This window comes from Oncorhynchus clarkii, chromosome 12 (assembly GCF_045791955.1).
Source record: "Oncorhynchus clarkii lewisi isolate Uvic-CL-2024 chromosome 12, UVic_Ocla_1.0, whole genome shotgun sequence".
Taxonomy (NCBI): Eukaryota; Metazoa; Chordata; class Actinopteri; order Salmoniformes; family Salmonidae; genus Oncorhynchus; species Oncorhynchus clarkii.
In genome coordinates this window covers 70,766,356-70,784,929 of record NC_092158.1, presented here as the reverse complement: position 1 = coordinate 70,784,929, position 18,574 = coordinate 70,766,356, and the positions used below count along the sequence as shown (strand labels likewise).

General features: G+C 44.3%; 1 protein-coding gene across 2 annotated transcripts in view; it reads left to right on the top strand.

The window, feature by feature from the left end:
* Positions 1–17,072, top strand: part of LOC139421172 (zinc finger protein 385C-like) — a 223,705-nt gene extending 206,633 nt beyond the window's left edge. The window contains exons 5-10 of one of the 2 annotated variants that reach the window (XM_071171787.1): positions 1,101–1,332; positions 7,647–8,027; positions 9,922–10,115; positions 14,621–14,719; positions 15,331–15,420; positions 15,862–17,072. In XM_071171787.1, coding sequence (XP_071027888.1) covers positions 1,101–1,332; positions 7,647–8,027; positions 9,922–10,115; positions 14,621–14,719; positions 15,331–15,420; positions 15,862–16,089 — 1,224 coding nt within the window. In that variant the 3' untranslated portion in view covers positions 16,090–17,072. The remainder of the gene's footprint in view (positions 1–1,100; positions 1,333–7,646; positions 8,028–9,921; positions 10,116–14,620; positions 14,720–15,330; positions 15,421–15,861) is intronic. The other variant, XM_071171788.1, reaches the window with a different exon arrangement.
* The last annotated feature ends 1,502 nt before the right edge of the window (positions 17,073–18,574 follow it).

Genomic DNA, 18,574 nt, shown 5'->3' with positions numbered 1-18,574 from the left:
TAATGCCTTGTTAATAATGAAACAATAATTTATCCTTCTTTGTAGTCATTCATCACTCCAACGAGGCTGAGGTGGTATTAATACAGGTCTCAGCTCAAAGCCTGTTTACATTTTAATGAGAGATGTCTTTATCGATTCATCTGCTATTTCTATTTGCTCTGATAGCGGGGGATTTTCTCATGGATTGAGCTGGGTCATGAGAATTATTTAAATGGGAAGGTAAAATGTGCTGCCGAGTGTGTATGCCCATTTTGGAGAATGTACTGTATGTGTGTGTTTTGAGTGTGTCTGAGAATGTGACAGAATGTGTGTGTTCTCTACTGGGTGTGTGTGCAGTTCATTTGTGTATGCACGTGTGTACAGTACGCTTGGTATGTAGTGTGTTGTGTTTGTGTGGTGTGTGCATGCATGTGTGCGGTCTGCAGGGTCTGTCTCAGCGTGCCTATTTAGTATTCTGATTTAGAGATAGAATCCTGTCTCTTTTTGCACATTCCACATGCAATTATACCTCTGCCCTCCCACTGTGCTAGTGCTCTTATCAGGTAGGAACAGACTCTCTCCTTCACACAGGCAGCAGTGTGTGTATGTGTGTGTGTGTTCGTGCATGTGTCAGACCTGGGTTCAAATACATATTTGAATATTTGTTATTTAAATAATAATTTTCTGTGTATTTGAATATTTTCAAATAATGTGGCCCGAATCAACTACTTCCATTTAAAAGTATTTTCAAATAATGTTCGAAATAACCTATTACAAATGCCTGGGTTAAATGCATGGGAGTGCATTTGAGTCAGTGTATTGGAATATTTTCAAATACTTTCCATGATATTTCCAAATACATTCCAATATTCAACTACTTGTCTTTTCAAATAAAAAATATTGAAATATTCACTTCCAAGTGTCTTTGAAAGTAATTGAAATGTCCTAAATAGTATTTGAACCCAGGTCTTGTGTGTGTAAAGATGAAAATGTAATCTCTAATTTTGCAGAGGTACTGTATATTTGAGTGTTTTCAATGTGCATGTCTTACAGCTGTTTATGGATAAGTACTACTGGTAACCTTCCTGTGGTGTTTCTGCTCTCTGTGGGGTCCCTTCCAGAACCAGGCAGAGGCGCACTATAAGGGGCATAAGCATGCCCGGAAGCTGAAAGCCATGGAGACCCAGAAGAACCGTCAGCGTCGACTTGGGGAAGCTATGACCACAGGCAAGGAGAGAGACCGGGTCCGAGACCGAGAACGGGACAGGGAGAGGGCTAAGACTGCTGCAACTGTTAGACTTCCCACTGAGACCCTCCCCGCACTCATGGACACAGGCCCGATGGAGGCAACGAGTAAGTTAACTGAGAGGGAGAAAAGGAAAAAACAGAAACCTATCTATATTCACTCTGTGTAGTTGATCGTTCTTTCAAATTTTCTCTCCTTTTTTCTGTTGATTTTTTCTGCTTTTCCCCTTTGCTCACTTATCTTCCCTCATCCCTCTCTTTCCCCCTTTAGTCTTCTCCATCTTACCTCTTATCCATCTACTTTCTTTCCATCACTTTCCACCCCTAATCCCTCTTTCTTCCTTTCATCTGTCTCCTCTCCTCCCATTTCTCTCCGGTCCTTCCATCTTCCTCCTCTATCCCTCTCCCTTCATCTCATCCCTTTCCCTCCATCACTCTCTCATCTCTTCCGGTACTTTGTCATTATTATTTCTTGATGCTATCCTGTCCCTCCCTCCCTCTCTCTCCCCCCCCCCTATCTCTCTCTCTCCCCTGTGTTATTTAATGTCTGCTGTTTAAAGTCTAACAACAGGAGGGCCTGTCCCACACATACCCATGTTCCTGATCATGGTGTATGAGAGGATAGGACGGCGGTGCCTCCAAACATCCAATCGTAACCCCCAGTGGTCCCCAAGTCCCTCCCAGCTGGGCCTTATATCCAATCTGTCCCCCGTGGTGGTGGATGGTGGCTCTGAGCCTGGGGGATTGTTTGCTTACCCCCAACTTTCTCAATTTACTTTCCCTGCACCCTTCCCCTCTGTTTGCCATGCTTGTAGAGAAAGGCCTGGTCCCTGTACAGGAGTTCCTAAAGAGTTCTGTGAAGTCGAGGAATGATCTGACTGCAGCACACTTGTATGTGTCCCAAATGGCACCCTATTCTCTATGTAGTGCACTCTTTTTGACCGGTCAAAAGTAGCACACCACAGAGGGAATAGGGTGCTATTTGGGACGCAGGCGTACTGTTTGTGACATGAGAGAAATCCCCCACAATGGACCTGACTAGACTATGGATGTATCTCCTGAGTCTGGGACCAATACAATGAAATGTAGCAGTAGTCTTTTGATGAAGCCAGTAGAGCGCATCCATTACATTACATGATTGATCTCATTTAGGATCAGGAGCCCTGTTTTATCCATCTGCAGCGATGGGACTTGAGGATCTGTCTGCCAGACTAGTTTCCTCCTCTATCCTGTATATCCCTCCTTCATCCCTCCCTCCCTCCATCTATCCCTCCATCACTCTGGCCGGAAAAATATTACTGCAAGACCTGAATTTCAAACTAATTTCTTTCTGATGCTAGAGGGAATATTAGTGAGAAGAGATAGGAAGGTATCAGGGTGAAGTGAGGTGTGGGTTGGGAGAGAGTCTACACTTTCCTTTCCCCCAGCACTCACTGACTGACTCACTCTCTCTCTCCGAGAGGAGAAACTGGACAAAGGACTGGGAGCAAGATAACGCTCTCTCTCATCAAATCTAATTTTAATATTCTGTCGTCGTAGAGCAAGGTCTGAAAGGGGGGATGCAGCGGCTGGGACGAAAAGAGTAGAAAATGAGAGATAAGATTAAATGAAAGGTAGAGTGAGAGATGGGGTAGAGGAGAGAGGGAGCAAGAGAGGCGGTGGAAAGAGAAAGTAGATAAGCTGTGCCTATTTTTTATGTTGTAAATCATTTTACAGTTCTGAGGCAATTTTGCAAGGAGGTACGCTCTTTAATAAGCCACATTGTGTGATTGGCCCGATGTGAAATTGAAATGCAGCAGAGCGAGCCAGCGGCGGCGAGCGCTACAATGCCAAACTGTAATTGGAGAACACTCAAAATTAACACTGAAATTATCTCTGTCTGTCATCAAACTCAGCATGGCAGGTGCCAATCGGACCATAATGCCCATGTTGTCGCCCATTGGGAACCAATCAAGGGCTAGATTCCATCATATCCACACTAGCCGACTTTACAGACATTGCCATTGAATGCACTAGCAGCTGTGTTACAAGTTAGAACATTGGCATGTGTCATGTAATCTACACCTTGATTAGGCTGATATAAATGATTATTATTATTTTATTGAATGATTTTCCATTTGAGAAGAGAGCGAGAGAGAGAGAGAGAGATCGGCATACTGGTGCCTAGAGACACTGGGCCGGCCGGCATCGTCAATGACAACCATCAATCACCTCAGCATTTGATTGACTCTTTTGTTGAAGCTGTCTCCAAGGGGAACAGAACTCAGACGCCTCTGTAATGATGAAATATAGTGTGGATTTCCCTTGAGGAAGTTGTCCATTTTCTTTAAGAGTGTCACGGACTAGTGATTCTAGACAAGCTGGGGTGTGTGTGTGTGTGTGTGTGTGTGTGTGTGTGTGTGTGTGTGTGTGTGTGTGTGTGTGTGTGTGTGTGTGTGTGTGTGTGTGTGTGTGTGTGTGTGTGTGTGTGTGTGTGTGTGTGTGTGTGTGTGTGTGTGTGTGTGTGTGTGTGTACACACTGCTGGTTTAATGAACATGGTTGTGAGGGCTCACCACTACTCCGCTAGTGTGTGAGCTTGTTTAACAGTCTTCTAATCAGAATATTAATATAGCTACTAGCTCTATGACAACAGTCAGCTCTGTCATGTAGTCAATACTCTCTGACTCTACAGTTTACAGTATTCAGATACTGCACGGTTTACAGTCTGAGCCCTACACACTGATTGCCTTTCTATGGTCAAATAAACGAATGACTCGCAACAAGACATCGATCTGAACATCGATTCTTTGCAGGAGAGGGATTTGTAGCCCTCCGCTCCTCAGACAGTGTGGGGCTCTTCCCTGCCAATACACTGGCCTTAGAGCTGACAGCCAGCATTGGGGTGACAGTCACTTCAGTCAGGGAACATTTGGAATGAGTGAGGAGGACACTGACTGACAGAAGGTGTTGCCCAAAGGCAATCCTTGTGCTTACCCAAAGATGTATCTGTGTCGTGCTACTCTGCAACATCACTGCCATGGTCATTTTTCTTTTTAAGACATTTGAGGTCTAAGACGTAAGGATACTATTTGATTTTGAGTTGTTGGACAATTCAAAGTCATGCTGGATCATGTTTTATATCTATCTGTATAATGTGCACCAATGTGGGAAGAACTTGCCAGAAGTTCCTACAGAGTTAGTCCTTATACAGTATTTATAGAGCCCCTCAGTGGAGGTGTTGTAATACCCATAAAACCTAGTGGTCAAACAGGGAAATGGTTCCAATCATTTTTCCACCATTAATTTTTCCCATAGGGAATTTTAGAAACACTTAAAATAAGCGCTGTGTTTCGTGTAGGCTTACCCTGACGTTTTGATAACCATGTAAATCTCTCTCGGACAAGGGGACATAACGCTTTGTATTCAGGACACAAAGTTAATTTCTTTGCCACTTTGCAGTTTTACTTTAGTGCCTTATTGCAAACAGGATGCATGTTTTGGAATATTTTTATTCTATACAGGCTTCCTTCTTTTGACTCTGTCATTTAGTATTGTGGAGTAACTACAATTTTGTTGATCCCTCCTCAGTTTTCTCCGATCACAGCCATTAAACTCTGTAACTGTTTTAATGTCACCATTAGATTCCTGGTGAAATCTCTGAGCGGTTTCCTTCCTCTCCGGCAACTTAGTTAGGAAGGACGCCTGCATCTTTGTAGTAACTGGAATGGGACCTTACAGAGATGAGGTGTCATTCAAAAAATCATGTTAAAAACTATTATTGCACACAGAGTGAATCCATGCAACTTATTATGTGACTTGTTAAGCACATTTTTACTCCAGAGCTTATTTAGGCTTGTGTGGAAGTACCACCAGAGGGCAGGCTGGACTCACGGATAGTAGCCCAACTAGGCATGTGAGTCAAGGGGACCTGAGGCAATTAAGCACAGCTGATGGTACTAATGACCTATTATCTTTTCCCTACAAGAGAGAGGAGGGAACCAGCAAGAAGCAGGATAAACCTATCTCTGGAAGATGGCTACCAAGAAAGAGAAGCTAACCATGAAGCACCATTAAGATGGTGACAAACCCGTGACTTTTGTTGTAGTTTAATGATAATCGTATTGTGTTCCTGTTTCATCTCGAGAAGATCTATGTTTTTCCTTGGGAGATTTTCATTATGTTGGAGTGTTTGTATTGACCAAAATGACTTGGTCCGCTCACACTTGCCATAACAAAGAGGTTGAATACTTATTGACCCAAGACATTTGAACTTTTCATTTTTAATGAATTTGTAAACATATTGCAAAAAAAAATTCAACTTAGGGACGATGGGGTATTGTGACACAATCTCAATTTAATCAATTTTAAATTCAGGCTGTAACACAACAAAATGTGGAAAAAGTCAAGGGTGTGAATACTTTCTGAAGGCACTTTAAGTGAACACCGATACGATACCTTAAACATTTTTGCTCAGAATAAAACCCTTCATGAGTTTAAGGCCTCTGAGGAGGGACTAATTCCCACAATCCTCTGTCCTCCTCTCTGGGCCTCCTGCTAAATCCATTGATCGCTATCCATCCCCTCCAGAGTCTTCTCAGGTGGCCCGATCTTTGTCTTTCACATAAGCCCAGGATCATACCAATCCCCTGCTGGAGGGGGGACCTGAATCTCCCTGGGTTCAGTCTCGCATTACATTACAGAGAGGAAGGATTATCTAATCTCAGCCTTCTAGGGTTCCTTCTCCTCCGGAAGGAGAACGATAAGGAAGAGTCCTTATCTCCATGATGAATTTACTCTGGGACTTAGAAGAGAAAATCAATGGGGCCAGTAGGATTGTGGAGGATGTTTGAGAGGGTGCTTCAGTTCGGCTGGCGCCTATCCGAACTCGGCTAGCCGAACCGAACGAGTGTGCTCGCAAACTCCCTTAAAAGGCCTTCACTTTAGGCCTCCCGGGTGGCGCAGTGGTTAAGGGCGCTGTACTGCAGCGCCAGCTGTGCCATCAGAGTTCCTGGGTTCGCGCTCTGCCGCGACCAGGAGGTCCGTGGGGCGACGCACAATTGGCCTAGCGTCGCCCGGGTTAGGGAGGGCTTGGTCGGTAGGGGTGTCCTTGTCTCATCGCGCACCAGCGACTCCTGTGGCGGGCTGGGCGCAGTGTGCGCTAACCAAGGTGGCCAGGTGCACGGTGTTTCCTCCGGCGCATTGGTGCGGCTGGCTTCCGGGTTGGATGCGTGCTGTGTTAAGAAGCAGTGCGGCTTGGTTGGGTTGTGTATCGGAGGACGCATGACTTTCAACCTTCGTCTCTCCCGAGCCCGTACGGGAGTTGTAGCGATGAGACAAGATAGTAGCTACTACAACAATTGGATACCACGAAATTGGGGAGAAAAAGGTGTAAAAATTCAACAACAAAAAAAACAAAACAAAAAAAAAGGCCTTCACTTTAAAAACGAGAAATAACGGCAATTGTACTGTTTTTCCATTTTGAGATGACAAGTCCGAACGAATCAAATCTGTCATTCATTTTTACGTTTTTGCCGAAGACATCTTAGTCACGCAATTTTACATCTAACAGATTGTAAAGTAGTATTTTTCAATGGAAAATGTGCATGAAAACAAGTGTTGAATGACAAAGACTTTATTAAAGGATCCCTACTGTTGAACAATCACAGATGAAGGGGCGTAGATTCCGGCTTCGAACTTTGGCTTGCCTCCAGAAAAAATGTTCTGTGCCTGAACAGCCGAAAAACCCCTCACCGAAGTCCAAAACATCACAAAATGTGTGTTTGTGTGTGTGTGTGTGTGCATGCTTAATGGAGCTCCAGTAACTTATGGGCTGGGCCCGGCAGTCAATGCATTTGTTTAAATTGACTGAGCCCTAGGACCTTAAGTTGATATTTGAAGAGCGATAGTGAGGGAGAGAGAAAGAGAGAGAGAATATCTACCCTGTGTTAGTCTAGTCTGTCCCTCGGGGTTAATAACAAAGACTGATAGCTTTGTGGCATTTCAGCTATACTAACACATGAAATGCATTGGTAAATGTTCATTCCAATGTTTTGTCTTCAAACTCTTCATGATCATTTATAGATAAATGACTGAACAGAAATGAGCAAATTCTCCAAGTTAGCCTCAAATGAGAACAACCATCATTTGATGTCACTTTTCACTCACAAATGTATTGCTGCTTTTACAATCTGTTTCCATAATCTATAAACCTGTTCTGTAATATGAAGCGTTTGAAGGCAGTACTTTGGAATGAGCATTTACCAATGCATTTCATCTGTTAGCATTTCAGCTATACTATCAGAGGTACAGAGGTACACACTAGATTAACACAGCAACTGTAGACCTCGGTGGCTTTCTTCAGGCATTAAGCTCTTCGCTCTTCCGTAACCACCAGTGTAATGTTCAGTGACTGACCACTGCCTCCTCTCCTTCCCCTCCCCAGATTTGCTGCCTGCTGACCTGGAGCGAGTGGTGAATTGTGAGGCTGTGAAGCTGGGCAAAAGCCCCGGCAGCAGCAGCTCTGTGATGCTGACCCCTGTATATGAGGTGTCCTCCATGGAGCTGGCCACCCTGTCCCCCGAGCCTCAGGGTGAGGTGTCCCCCTCCTCACAGGCCTCAGAGAGCGGAGCCTCAGACACCAGTGGCCCCGAGCAAGGCCCAGAGGCCCCTGGAACAGCCCTGGAGTCAGGTAGCCAGCCAGACACTTCCAGTACAGAGGGGGGTGAGGATGACAAGGACCCCAAGAGGATCAAGCCACACCTCCACTGTCCCGTGTGCAAGGTCACGGTCAACTCTACATCCCAGCTGGAGGCACACAACAGTGGTACAAACACGACAGTCTCTGGCGTAGCACACCCCGCAGCCCCCTCAGATAGCATAAGATCACGTCATAAGCCATGATTTATTTATTTTTATTACAGGCTATTAACTTTAAAACTGAGAAAAAATAAATCTACAGAAAATGTGTAGAATAGCAGGAAATTTGCTTTAAAATTGCAATTTTCTCTCTCTGTCCCAATGACAAATATATTTAATCCTCGTAAAAATTCCCTGTCTTAGGTCAGTTAGGATGACCACTTTATTTTAAGAATAAGAAATGCCAGAATAATAGTAGAGAATTATTTATTTCAGCTTTTATTTCTTTCATCACATTCCCAGTGGGTCAGAAGTTTACATACACTCAAATAGTATTTGGTAGCATTGCCTTTAAATGGTTTAACTTGGGCAAATGTTTCAGGTAGCTTTCCACAAGCTTCCCACAATAATTTGGGTGAATTTTGGCCCATTCCTCCTGGCAGAGCTGGTGTAACTGAGTCAGGTTTGTAGGCCTCCTTGCTCACACACGCTTTTTCAGTTCTGCCCACCAATTTCCTATGGGATTGAGGTCAGGACTTTGTGATGGCCACTCCAATACCTTGACTTTGTTGTCCTTAAGCCATTTTGCCACAACTTTGGAAGTATGCTTGGGGTCATTCTCCATTTGGAAGACCCATTTGCGACCAAGCTTTAACTTTCTGACTGATGTCTTGAGATGTTGCTTCAATATATCCACATAATATTCCTCCTCATGATGCCATCTATTTTGTGAAGTGCACCAGTCCCTCCTGCAGCAAAGCACCCCCACAACATGATGCTGCCACCCCCGTGCTTCACGTTTGGGATGGTGTTCTTCGGCTTGCAAGCCTCCCCATTTTTTCTCCAAACCAAACGATGGTCATTATGGCCAAAACGTTCTATTTTTGTTTCATCAGACCAGAGGACATTTCTTAAAAAAGTACGACCTTTGTCCCCATGTGCAGTTGTAAACCGTAGTCTGGCTTTTTTTATGGTGGATTTGGAGCAGTGGCTTCTTCCTTGCCGAGCGGCCTTTCAGGTTATGTCGATATAGGACTCGTTTTACTGTGGATATAGATACTTTTGCACTTGTTTCCTCCAGCATCTTCACAAGTTCCTTTGCTGTTGTTCTGGGATTGATTTTCACTTTTTGCTCCAAAGTACATTAATCTCCAGGAGACAGAACGCGTCTCCTTCCTGAGCGGTATGACGGCTGTGTGGTCCCACGGTGTTTATACTTGCGTACTATTGTTTGTACAGACGAACGTGGTACCTTCAGGCGTTTGGAAATTGCTCCCAAGGATGAACCAGACTTGTGGAGTCTACAATTGTTTTTCTGAGGTCTTAGCTGATTTCTTTGGATTTTTCCATTATGTGAAGCAAAGAGCCATTGAGTTTGAAGGTGGGCTTTGAAATACATCCACAGGTACACCTCCAATTCACTCAAATTATGAAAATTAGCCAATCAGAAGCTTCTAAAGCCATGACAATTTTCTGGAATTTTCCAAGCTGTTTAAAGGCACAGTCAACGTAGTGTATGTAAACTAATGACCCACTGGAATTGTGATACAGTGAAATAATCTGTCTGTAAACAATTGTTGGAAAAATGACTTGTGTCATGCACAAAGTAGATGTCCTTACCGAGTTGCCAAAACTATTGTTTGTTAACAAGAAATTTGTGGAGTGGTTGAAAAACGAGTTTTAATGATTCCAACCTAAGTGTATGTAAATTTCCAACTTCAACTATATATATATATATATATATATATATATATATATATATATATATATATATATATATATATATATATATATATAATATATTTACTGTACCTGCTCCAGAGTGTATCTGACATTCGCTTCCTCCAAATCCACTCCTCCAGGTACGAAGCACAAACAAATGCTGGAGGGCCAGAGCGTCCAGCCGCGGCGCCGGGGGAAGATGGCGGGGGCTGGGGGGCGCTCGGCCTGCAAGAGCAAGCGCCTGGGCACAAAGGGCAGCGTAGGGGTGCCCAGCAAGAACTTCCACTGCGAGGTGTGTGAGATCTACGTCAACTCGGAGACCCAGCTCAGCCAGGTGAGGAGGCTCGGGGTCGAGGGGAGGGTGGCAGGGGAGGACTGGGGGTTTCACAGGGTGAGCAGGGTTCAGCAGTGGGGAGAGAAGTGAAACAGCTGAGGTATAATTTCATATGTTGACTTCCTGAGTGGATCTGAGGTGATTGGACTGGACAAGATCTGGTTTCATGTTCTCTCACAGTGAGGCCAGTGTGCCACTAGTCTATGTAGAGATCTGACACACTGGGTCTCTTTCCTCCTCCACTAAACGTGTCCTGACAGTGTTCTGAATTGATGGAGCTCAAAATGGCTGGAAAGAGTGGAAAATATTGTGAACGTAGCCATGGGGTATGGGAGATAGACAGGGAGAGATATGACCCTCTGGGCTACTCAGTACTCCTGGCGCTGTTTGCGTGACATGAATGGTGAGAAGAGGAAAGAGAGGGGGTTTGTAGGTAATTTTGCACACCCTGAGAAGTGCTTGATAGAGTGCTAACCGAATAAGACTCTCATTCAAATGCCCCTTGTCCTGCAGTGTTTTTGGCTTTGTGTGGGGTTATCAGTTATTCATCCTTTATTTAAGGTCACATTGAGATTGAAATCTCTTTTTCAAGTGTATCCTGTCACATGACGAATACATTTTGATTTGACACACACAGACAGACAGATGATGTCACTACAGTAGATGTTGAAAGGGCAGACTATAGAACTACCTCTTCAAACAAAATGAACACTTGATTTCTTGGTTGGACTAATTATTTTCATGGACTTTTTCCACATTTTGTTACATTACAGCCTTCTTTTAAAATGGATTAAATCGTTTTTTAGCAAATATATAAAATAAAATAAAACAGAAATATTACATTTACATACAGTTGATGTCGGAAGTGTACATACACTTAGGTTGGAGTCATTAAAACTTGTTTTTCAACCACTCCACAAATGTATTGTTAAGAAACTAGTTTTGGCTAGTCGGTTAGGACATCTACTTTGTGCATGACACAAGTTCCTTTTTCCAACAATTGTTTACAGACAGATTATTTCACTTATAATTCACTCTATCACAATTCCAGTGGGTCATTAGTTTACATACACTAAGTTGACTGTGCCTTTAAACAGCTTGGAAAAATTCTGAAAATGATGTCATGGCTTTAGAAGCTTTTCATAGGCTAATTGACATCGTTTGAGTCAATTAGAGGTTTACCTGTGGATGTGTTTCAAGGCCTACCTTCAAACTCAGTGCCTCTTTGCTTGACATCATGAGAAAGTTTTTTTTAAATTCAGCCAAATTGTAGACCTCCACAAGTCTGGTTCATCCTTGGGAGCAATTTCCAAATGCCTGAAGGTACCACGTTCCTCTGTACAAACAATAGTACGCAAGTATAAACAGCATGGGACCACGCAGCCGTCATACCTCTCAGGAAGAGACACGTTCTGGCTCCTAGAGATGAATGTAAGTTGGTGTGAAAGGTGCAAATCAATCCCAGAACACCTTGTGAAGATGCTGGAGGAAACAGGTACAAAAGTATCTATATCCACAGTAAAACGAGTCCTGTATCGACACAACCTGAAAGGCCGCTCAGCAAGGAAGAAGCCAGTGCTCCAAAACCGCCATAAAAAAGCCAGAATACGGTTTGAAACTGCACATGGTGACAAAGATTGTACTTTTTGGAGAAATATCCTCTGATCTGTTGAAACAAACATAGAACTGTTTGGAGGAAAAAGGGGGAAGCTTGCAAGCCGAAGAACACCATCCCAAACGTGAAGCACGGGGGTGGCAGCATCATGTTGTGGGGGTGCTTTTCTGCAGGAGGGACTGGTGCACTTCACAAAATAGATGGCTTCATGAGGAGGAATATTATGTGGATATATTGAAGCAACATCTCAAGACATCAGTCAGGAAGTTAAAGCTTGGTCGCAAATGGGTCTTCCAAATGGAGAATGACCCCAAGCATACTTCCAAAGTTGTGGCAAAATGGCTTAAGGACAACAAAGTCAAGGTATTGGAGTGGCCATCACAAAGTCCTGACCTCAATCATATAGAACATTTGTGGGCAGAATTGAAAAAGCGTGTGTGAGCAAGGAGGCCTACAAACCTGACTCAGTTACCCCAGCTCTGCCAGGAGGAATGGGCCAAAATTCACCCAACTCATTGTGGGAAGGTTGTGGAAGGCTACCCAAAACATTTGACCCAAATTAAACAATTTGAAGGTAATGCTATCAAATACTAATTAAGTATATGAAAACTTCTGACCCACTGGGAATGTGATGAAAGAAATAAAAGCTGAAATTAAATTGTTGATCCTAACTGACCTAAGACAGGGATTCTTTGAGGAATTAAGTGTCAGGAATTGTGAAAAAGGTATTTGGCTAAGGTGTATGTAAACTTCCGACTTCAACTGTAAGTTGAATACTTACAGTTGAATAATTTGTTGAAGCATCTTTAGCGGTGAATACAGTCTTGAGTCTTCTTGGGTATGATGCTACAAGCTTGGAACACCTGTATTTGGGGAGTTTCTCCCATTCTTCTCTGCAGATCCTCTCAAGCTCTGTCAGGTTGGATAGGTAGCGTCGCAGCACAGCTATTTTCAGGTCTCTCCAGAGATGTTCGATCGGATTCAAGTCCGGCCTCTGGCTGGGCCACTCAAGGACATTGAGACTTATTCGAAATCCACTGCTGTGTTTCATCAGACCAGATCATCTTGTTTCTCATGGTCTGAGAGTCCTTTAGTCCTTTAACTCCAAGCGGGCTGTCTTGTGCCTTTTACTGAGGAATGGCTTCCGTCTGGCCACTCTACCATAAAGGCCTGATTGGTGGAGTGCTGCAGAGATGGTTGTCCGTGGGTCTGAATACTTATGTAAATAGGGTATTTGTTTTTTATTTTTAATAAATTGTCAAACATTTCTAAAAAACAGTTTTTGCTTTGTCGTTATGGGGTATTGTGTGTAGATTGATCAGGGGGAAAAAATATTTAATCCATTTTAGAATAAGGCTGTAGCATAACAAAATGTGGAAAAAGGGAAGGGGTCTGAATACTTTCCGAATGCAATGTGCCTATGGCGTCACTACCTCAGCCCTCCCACTTTTAAAGGTAGCACAGGACCCATGATGTAATAACAAACTTATTAAATGCTCTTTACACATGTCACAGTAGAAGGTTTACTATTCCTGAGGTGATGCTAGCAGTGGAAATGTGTGTTTGAATTCACCTGGCACAGTGGCAGCGACTGCATTTTTATTACAATAAAGCCATTCTGGAAAAAGCATTCCCACACTAAGCAGATGTATATCAGATGGTATGGTGATTCACTCAGAACTGTCTATTTGAGCCTGTGCGAGCTGTTAGACGTATGTTAATTGACGTGTTTATGGTGTGGTAATCTAGGCACATGGTTTTATTGAACTTCTTTTCTAGGCTGTTTCGGGTAATTGCTTCCCTGGTGATGTTTAGTCAATCGTAGATGTAATCGTATGATGGGATGGTTCTGGAAAGTTTTGCAGCTCTCTCAGATGAGCTGGTCATGGAAAAGATACAGTATATATATATGGGCATGTGTAGCAACCTTGCCTACAACAAGCCTTAGTAGTGTATTCCAATGGCACTGTTAAAACCTCCTCTGATGAACTAGGATTAGCCAGTTGATAGTAGAACAGAGGAGAGAGAAATAGACGTGCATACTGTAGATAGAGGGAAGTTGTAGTAGGTTTTCTTTGTGGTTTTGTGTCCTCTAAATATTTTTTTCAGATAGTGCATATTGAGTGTACAATACGGTTGACTGAGTATACGAAACCTTAAGAACACCTGCTCTTTCCATGACCATAGATTGACCAGGTGAATCCAGGTGAAAGCTATGATCCCTTGTTGATGTCAATTGTTAAATCCACTTCAATCAGTGTAGATGAAGTGGAGGAGACAGGTTAAAGAAGGATTTGAGCCAATTGAGACATGGATTGTGCATGCGTGCCATTCAGAGGGTGAATGGGCAAGACAAAATATTAAAGTGCCGGGCCTCCCGGGTGGCGCAGTGGTCTAAGGCACTGCATCGCAGGGCTAGCTGTGCCACCAGAGACCCTGGGTTCGAGCCCAGGCTCTGGGTGTACGGTGTTTCCTCCGACACATTGGTGTGGCTGGCTTCCGGGTTGGATGCGTGCTGTGTTAAGAAGCAGTGTGGCTGGGTTGGGTTGTGTTTCGGAGGACGCGTGGCTCTCGATCTTCGCCTCTCCAGAGCTCATCAAGAACACACAGTTTCCTGTGTGTATCTATCCACCACCCAAAGGACATCCAGCCAACTTGACACAACTGTGGGGAGCATTGGAGTCAACATGGGCCAACATCTCTGTGGAACGCTTTTGACACCTTGTGAAGTCTGACAAATTTAGTCTGTTCTGTTCTGAGGGCAAAAGGAGGGCAAAAGCAACTTAATATTTTGTTTGTACACTCAGTGTAGATCAGGCATGGTCCACTAGATAAATCCAACATTAATAACTAGATTAGCAGACTAATGTTTCTCCTCTGATCTCCTCAGCACATGAACAGCAGGAGACACAAGGACCGTCTGGCAGGAAAGCCCCCCAAACCCAAGTTCAGTCCCCACAACAAGAGCCAGCCTACCTCCAGCTTATCGGTGAGAAACGGCACACACACACACACACACACACACACACACACACACATCCATTACATGAATGTTCATGTAGACACACATGCGCAGTCGCACGCACGGTTTGAGGTTAATTCAAGTTTAAGACCCATACATTTGGAAAATCCTCTAAGAAAATAATGGCCAATCATGTTTGATCTCTGAATAAAATGTATATTTATCTCCTGAATTGACTGAATTTTAATGTAATTGTCTCCAACCCTGACACACACACCTCATTGCTACTCCCTAGGGGGTTGTCTCTCCTGTGAAGCAGCTTGCCTGCCTGTATGCCTGTGCTGTCAGAGAGGTTAAGGACACTGCTTTGTGGTAGTGAATGGGTCCCCTGTACCTGAGACTGGAGGCTGAAATACCCCCAGCACTACCCCCAGCACTACCCCTACTGACAAAGCATGCAGCCTGAATCAGCACTCTGTATTAATCACTTTTGTGCTCCTGTCATGTGCGCACCTCCCCTTGAACCTCTCCTTGTCCCCATCTCCTCCGCTCCGCTCCACCCCACCTCCACATCCCTATTTCTCCCTCCTCTGCATCTCCATCTCCTCTACCTCCCCCTCTTCCCATCCTCCCTGCAGACTGTGAGATGGACTGGGTATGCAGGCGGGGCCGTGTCTGCCATGAAGAAAATGTTCAGCCAGTACAACCTCACCTCTCTCTCTACTCAGGTGAGTGGCAGGGCCCAGTGCAGGCAGGGACAGGGGAGAAGTGGGCTGTCAGGGCTACAGCTGGCTTAACCACTGGAACTGGCTAGGTGCAGGGAATTGAACAGCACCAGAAAAGATTGCTCTAATGTAAACTTTGTAAAGGGTTTGGAGTTAAGCATGTTTGTGTGTTTGTGGTTCAGTCTTTTGTTCTTTTGTCTTGACTGTGTGAGAGTGTTCATAAGTCCCCTAGTTGTGGTGAGGGAACGGATATTAGTATGGAGAAATGTACGAGCATGTTTAGCCAAGGTAACGATGTGTGCTAAAAGAGCAATGTTCCCTGGGAAACGTGTTTGCTGAGCAAATGTGTGCTCTACTTTGAGTAAATGTGTGCGCTTCAAGAAATGACATGCACTCTCTGTCTCTGCTCTCCTCTCTCCTCTGCTCTCTCCTATTCTCCTTCAGACCAAACTGGCCTTCCAGAAGCAACTGACCAGGAGCCTGACCACTGGCTTCCTGCCCAGCCCCCTCACCCAGCCCACCTTGTGCACCATGGCAACCAATCCTCTGGCTCTGCGCCACCCGGCGGGCACCACCTTCTTTCAGACGCCCTTCCTGAGCCCCACCCTGTTCCGGCCCGCCCCGGGGCCCCTGAGGGCCACGCACCCCTCCATCATCTTCTCCCCTTATTAATGACACAGTACAGCCCCCCGTCCCTCTATCCCCCTCTACCAACCCCCTTGCCCTGCCTCCATTACTGTGACCCACATGACGAGGGCCACGCCACGCCACGCACAAACTATGCAGACCACAGAAACCAGGATGGAGAGAACAGAGAGAACGAGGCTAACAACTGCTCATGTCATGGAGGACACACCCCCAATGCCAAGGCCCTGCCTCCTCTCCACCACACCCTATCTGTCTGCTCCTTCTTCTGTGGTTGGTGGCCTGAGGAACAGGACATACCTCCATGGACAGACTGGTGCAGCCAGGAGGCCTCTCTCTTACACAGCCATTTCATGGGTCGATTTGGTTTGGATTCTTAATATTATTGTGTAATTTATTAGAGAACAAAAATAGATGTATCTGTTTAGTGTGGTTGCCACAAATAAGGTCCCTTTACGTCATGCTACTCCTCAGAACATTGTTTCTATTATTGGTTGGCTTGCTTTTTGTTGTTATGGGTCGATATTGGGGATGCTAGCAGGTGAGCCCAATGCTCTCTGAGCTTGTGACTTTCTTCAGCCATATGTGGCACTGCAGATCTGCAGTCCTACGGACCCAAGTCTATGAGTGGGATCTGTCTGAACTATATGAACTCATATTTTAACACCAACACCCTTCCACCAAGCCCCTATCTCCCAAACCGTTACTGGGCTCTTGTCATTGGAACCCAGAGCTCTCAATTGATGTGTAGAATAGATGATTAAGCCCTTTCTCTCCCTCTCTCTTTCTTTTTCTCTTTCTTTCTCTCCCTCTCTCTGTCTCTCTCTCTCCCTCTTTCTTTTTCTCGTTCTCTCTCTCTCTGAGTCACAGCCCAACATGGCCTTTCATAATTCATTTTTTACCCTGCATCCCCAGAATTAAGCACTCATTAAGGTCCTGAAAAGGTCAGCTTGTCAACTTGATTTTGTCTCAAGTTGCAGATCTGCCTCATTAAATATCTTTGCTCCGTAGCAGTGCTGGTGCATTGGTTCTGACTGTCTCTATTTCTCTCGTTGCGGAACAGGCAGCACAAAATCATTTTTAAAAGCCTAGCTGTCTTATATTATAATCTGCCATGGTTCCCTGTATCCCAGTGATTTTATAGTGCTTGATCCCCCAATTGTACTCCCTGAGCCATAGTCCTTAATTTTCTCTTGAGCTATCTCAGCAGGAGCTGATGGATAGCAGTGAATGACAATTTCCCCTTGCTCAAAAAAACCACTAAGGGGTAGAAATTACTTGATGGGTTTACAATCCTCGATTAAAGGTTTCCACTGTGCAGAGAGATGTGTGGGTGATGGGGGGGGGGGGGTGTGAGAACACATTTCCCAGATCACCGATTGGATCATCAGGAATGGAGGGAAAGAAGCAAAGCACAGTGCCATGGCAACCACATTAAAAGCACCTTAAACAGATTTACTTATGAAAGCAATGAAAATATGTTCTAGTTTTTGGTTCTTGTTCCTGGTGTGATTTTTCATAAACTCACGAGAGTTTGATTTAGCATTTTTCAATCACACAAACAATCAACTGATAACGATTCAATTTTATTGTTGTTATTATCCATGAGACAGGTCTGAATCTAAATCTCAGATCTAGTTACATTTTTAAAGCAATACGTTCAATCAATGTGTCTGTGTTTCGAACGGTTATACAGTAGGAGAATATAGGATGTGGGGAGGTGGCTTTATCTGATTCGGAACAATGTATCTGTACCTCTACAGAGATGCTGTACACCCTACCGTACTGTATTTGAAAGGCCAAATCCAAGAGTAATTTGAACTGATGGGTTGTTGTGATGCGTTTTTCCTTGATGGTCAATCTCATTCTCATGATGCTTCAGCCCTCTCTCTGTGTTGACATTGCTGGGCTTTCACCTTACAGAGGAGCAGGACACGGCGATTATATGGATTACACAGAACAGCCAGTGTTATTGATGTCGCAAGTGCAGTAGAACACATAATCATATTCCCATACCCCTCTCTCCTAAACAAGTAGACCCACCTTTAAACGAACACTCAATAGCCCCACCAGACCGGCCCCAATACTTGGGTCTCCTGATTTATCCCAACACCAACTCTCTTTGCTGGTTTATTACCAAACCCAACACTTACACCCAACCAGTCTACTTTAGCAACAGCAAAATGGGGGAAATCCTATGCAGTTATGTTGTTCCCTTCAGTTCAGTTCAGTGCAATAGTATTTCCATGTGTGTGACGCAGCAGCGCCACCTGCAGTGAAGACCATGTTATTGCCCTTCTAGATCAAATCCAGCACTGTTTCTCCTCCATCTTTTTAAATCTCTTTGATTCTGTACATGTTTCTGAGGCCTTTGTCTATGGGAATATTAAACCAAGCCATCAGGTCTCTTTGCCATACCAATGTGATTCTCTCCAGTCACAGTAAGTTACTCAGTGAACCAGCCAGCCTATTGATCTCCAGTGTTCTGTCTGTCTGTCTGTCTATCTATCTA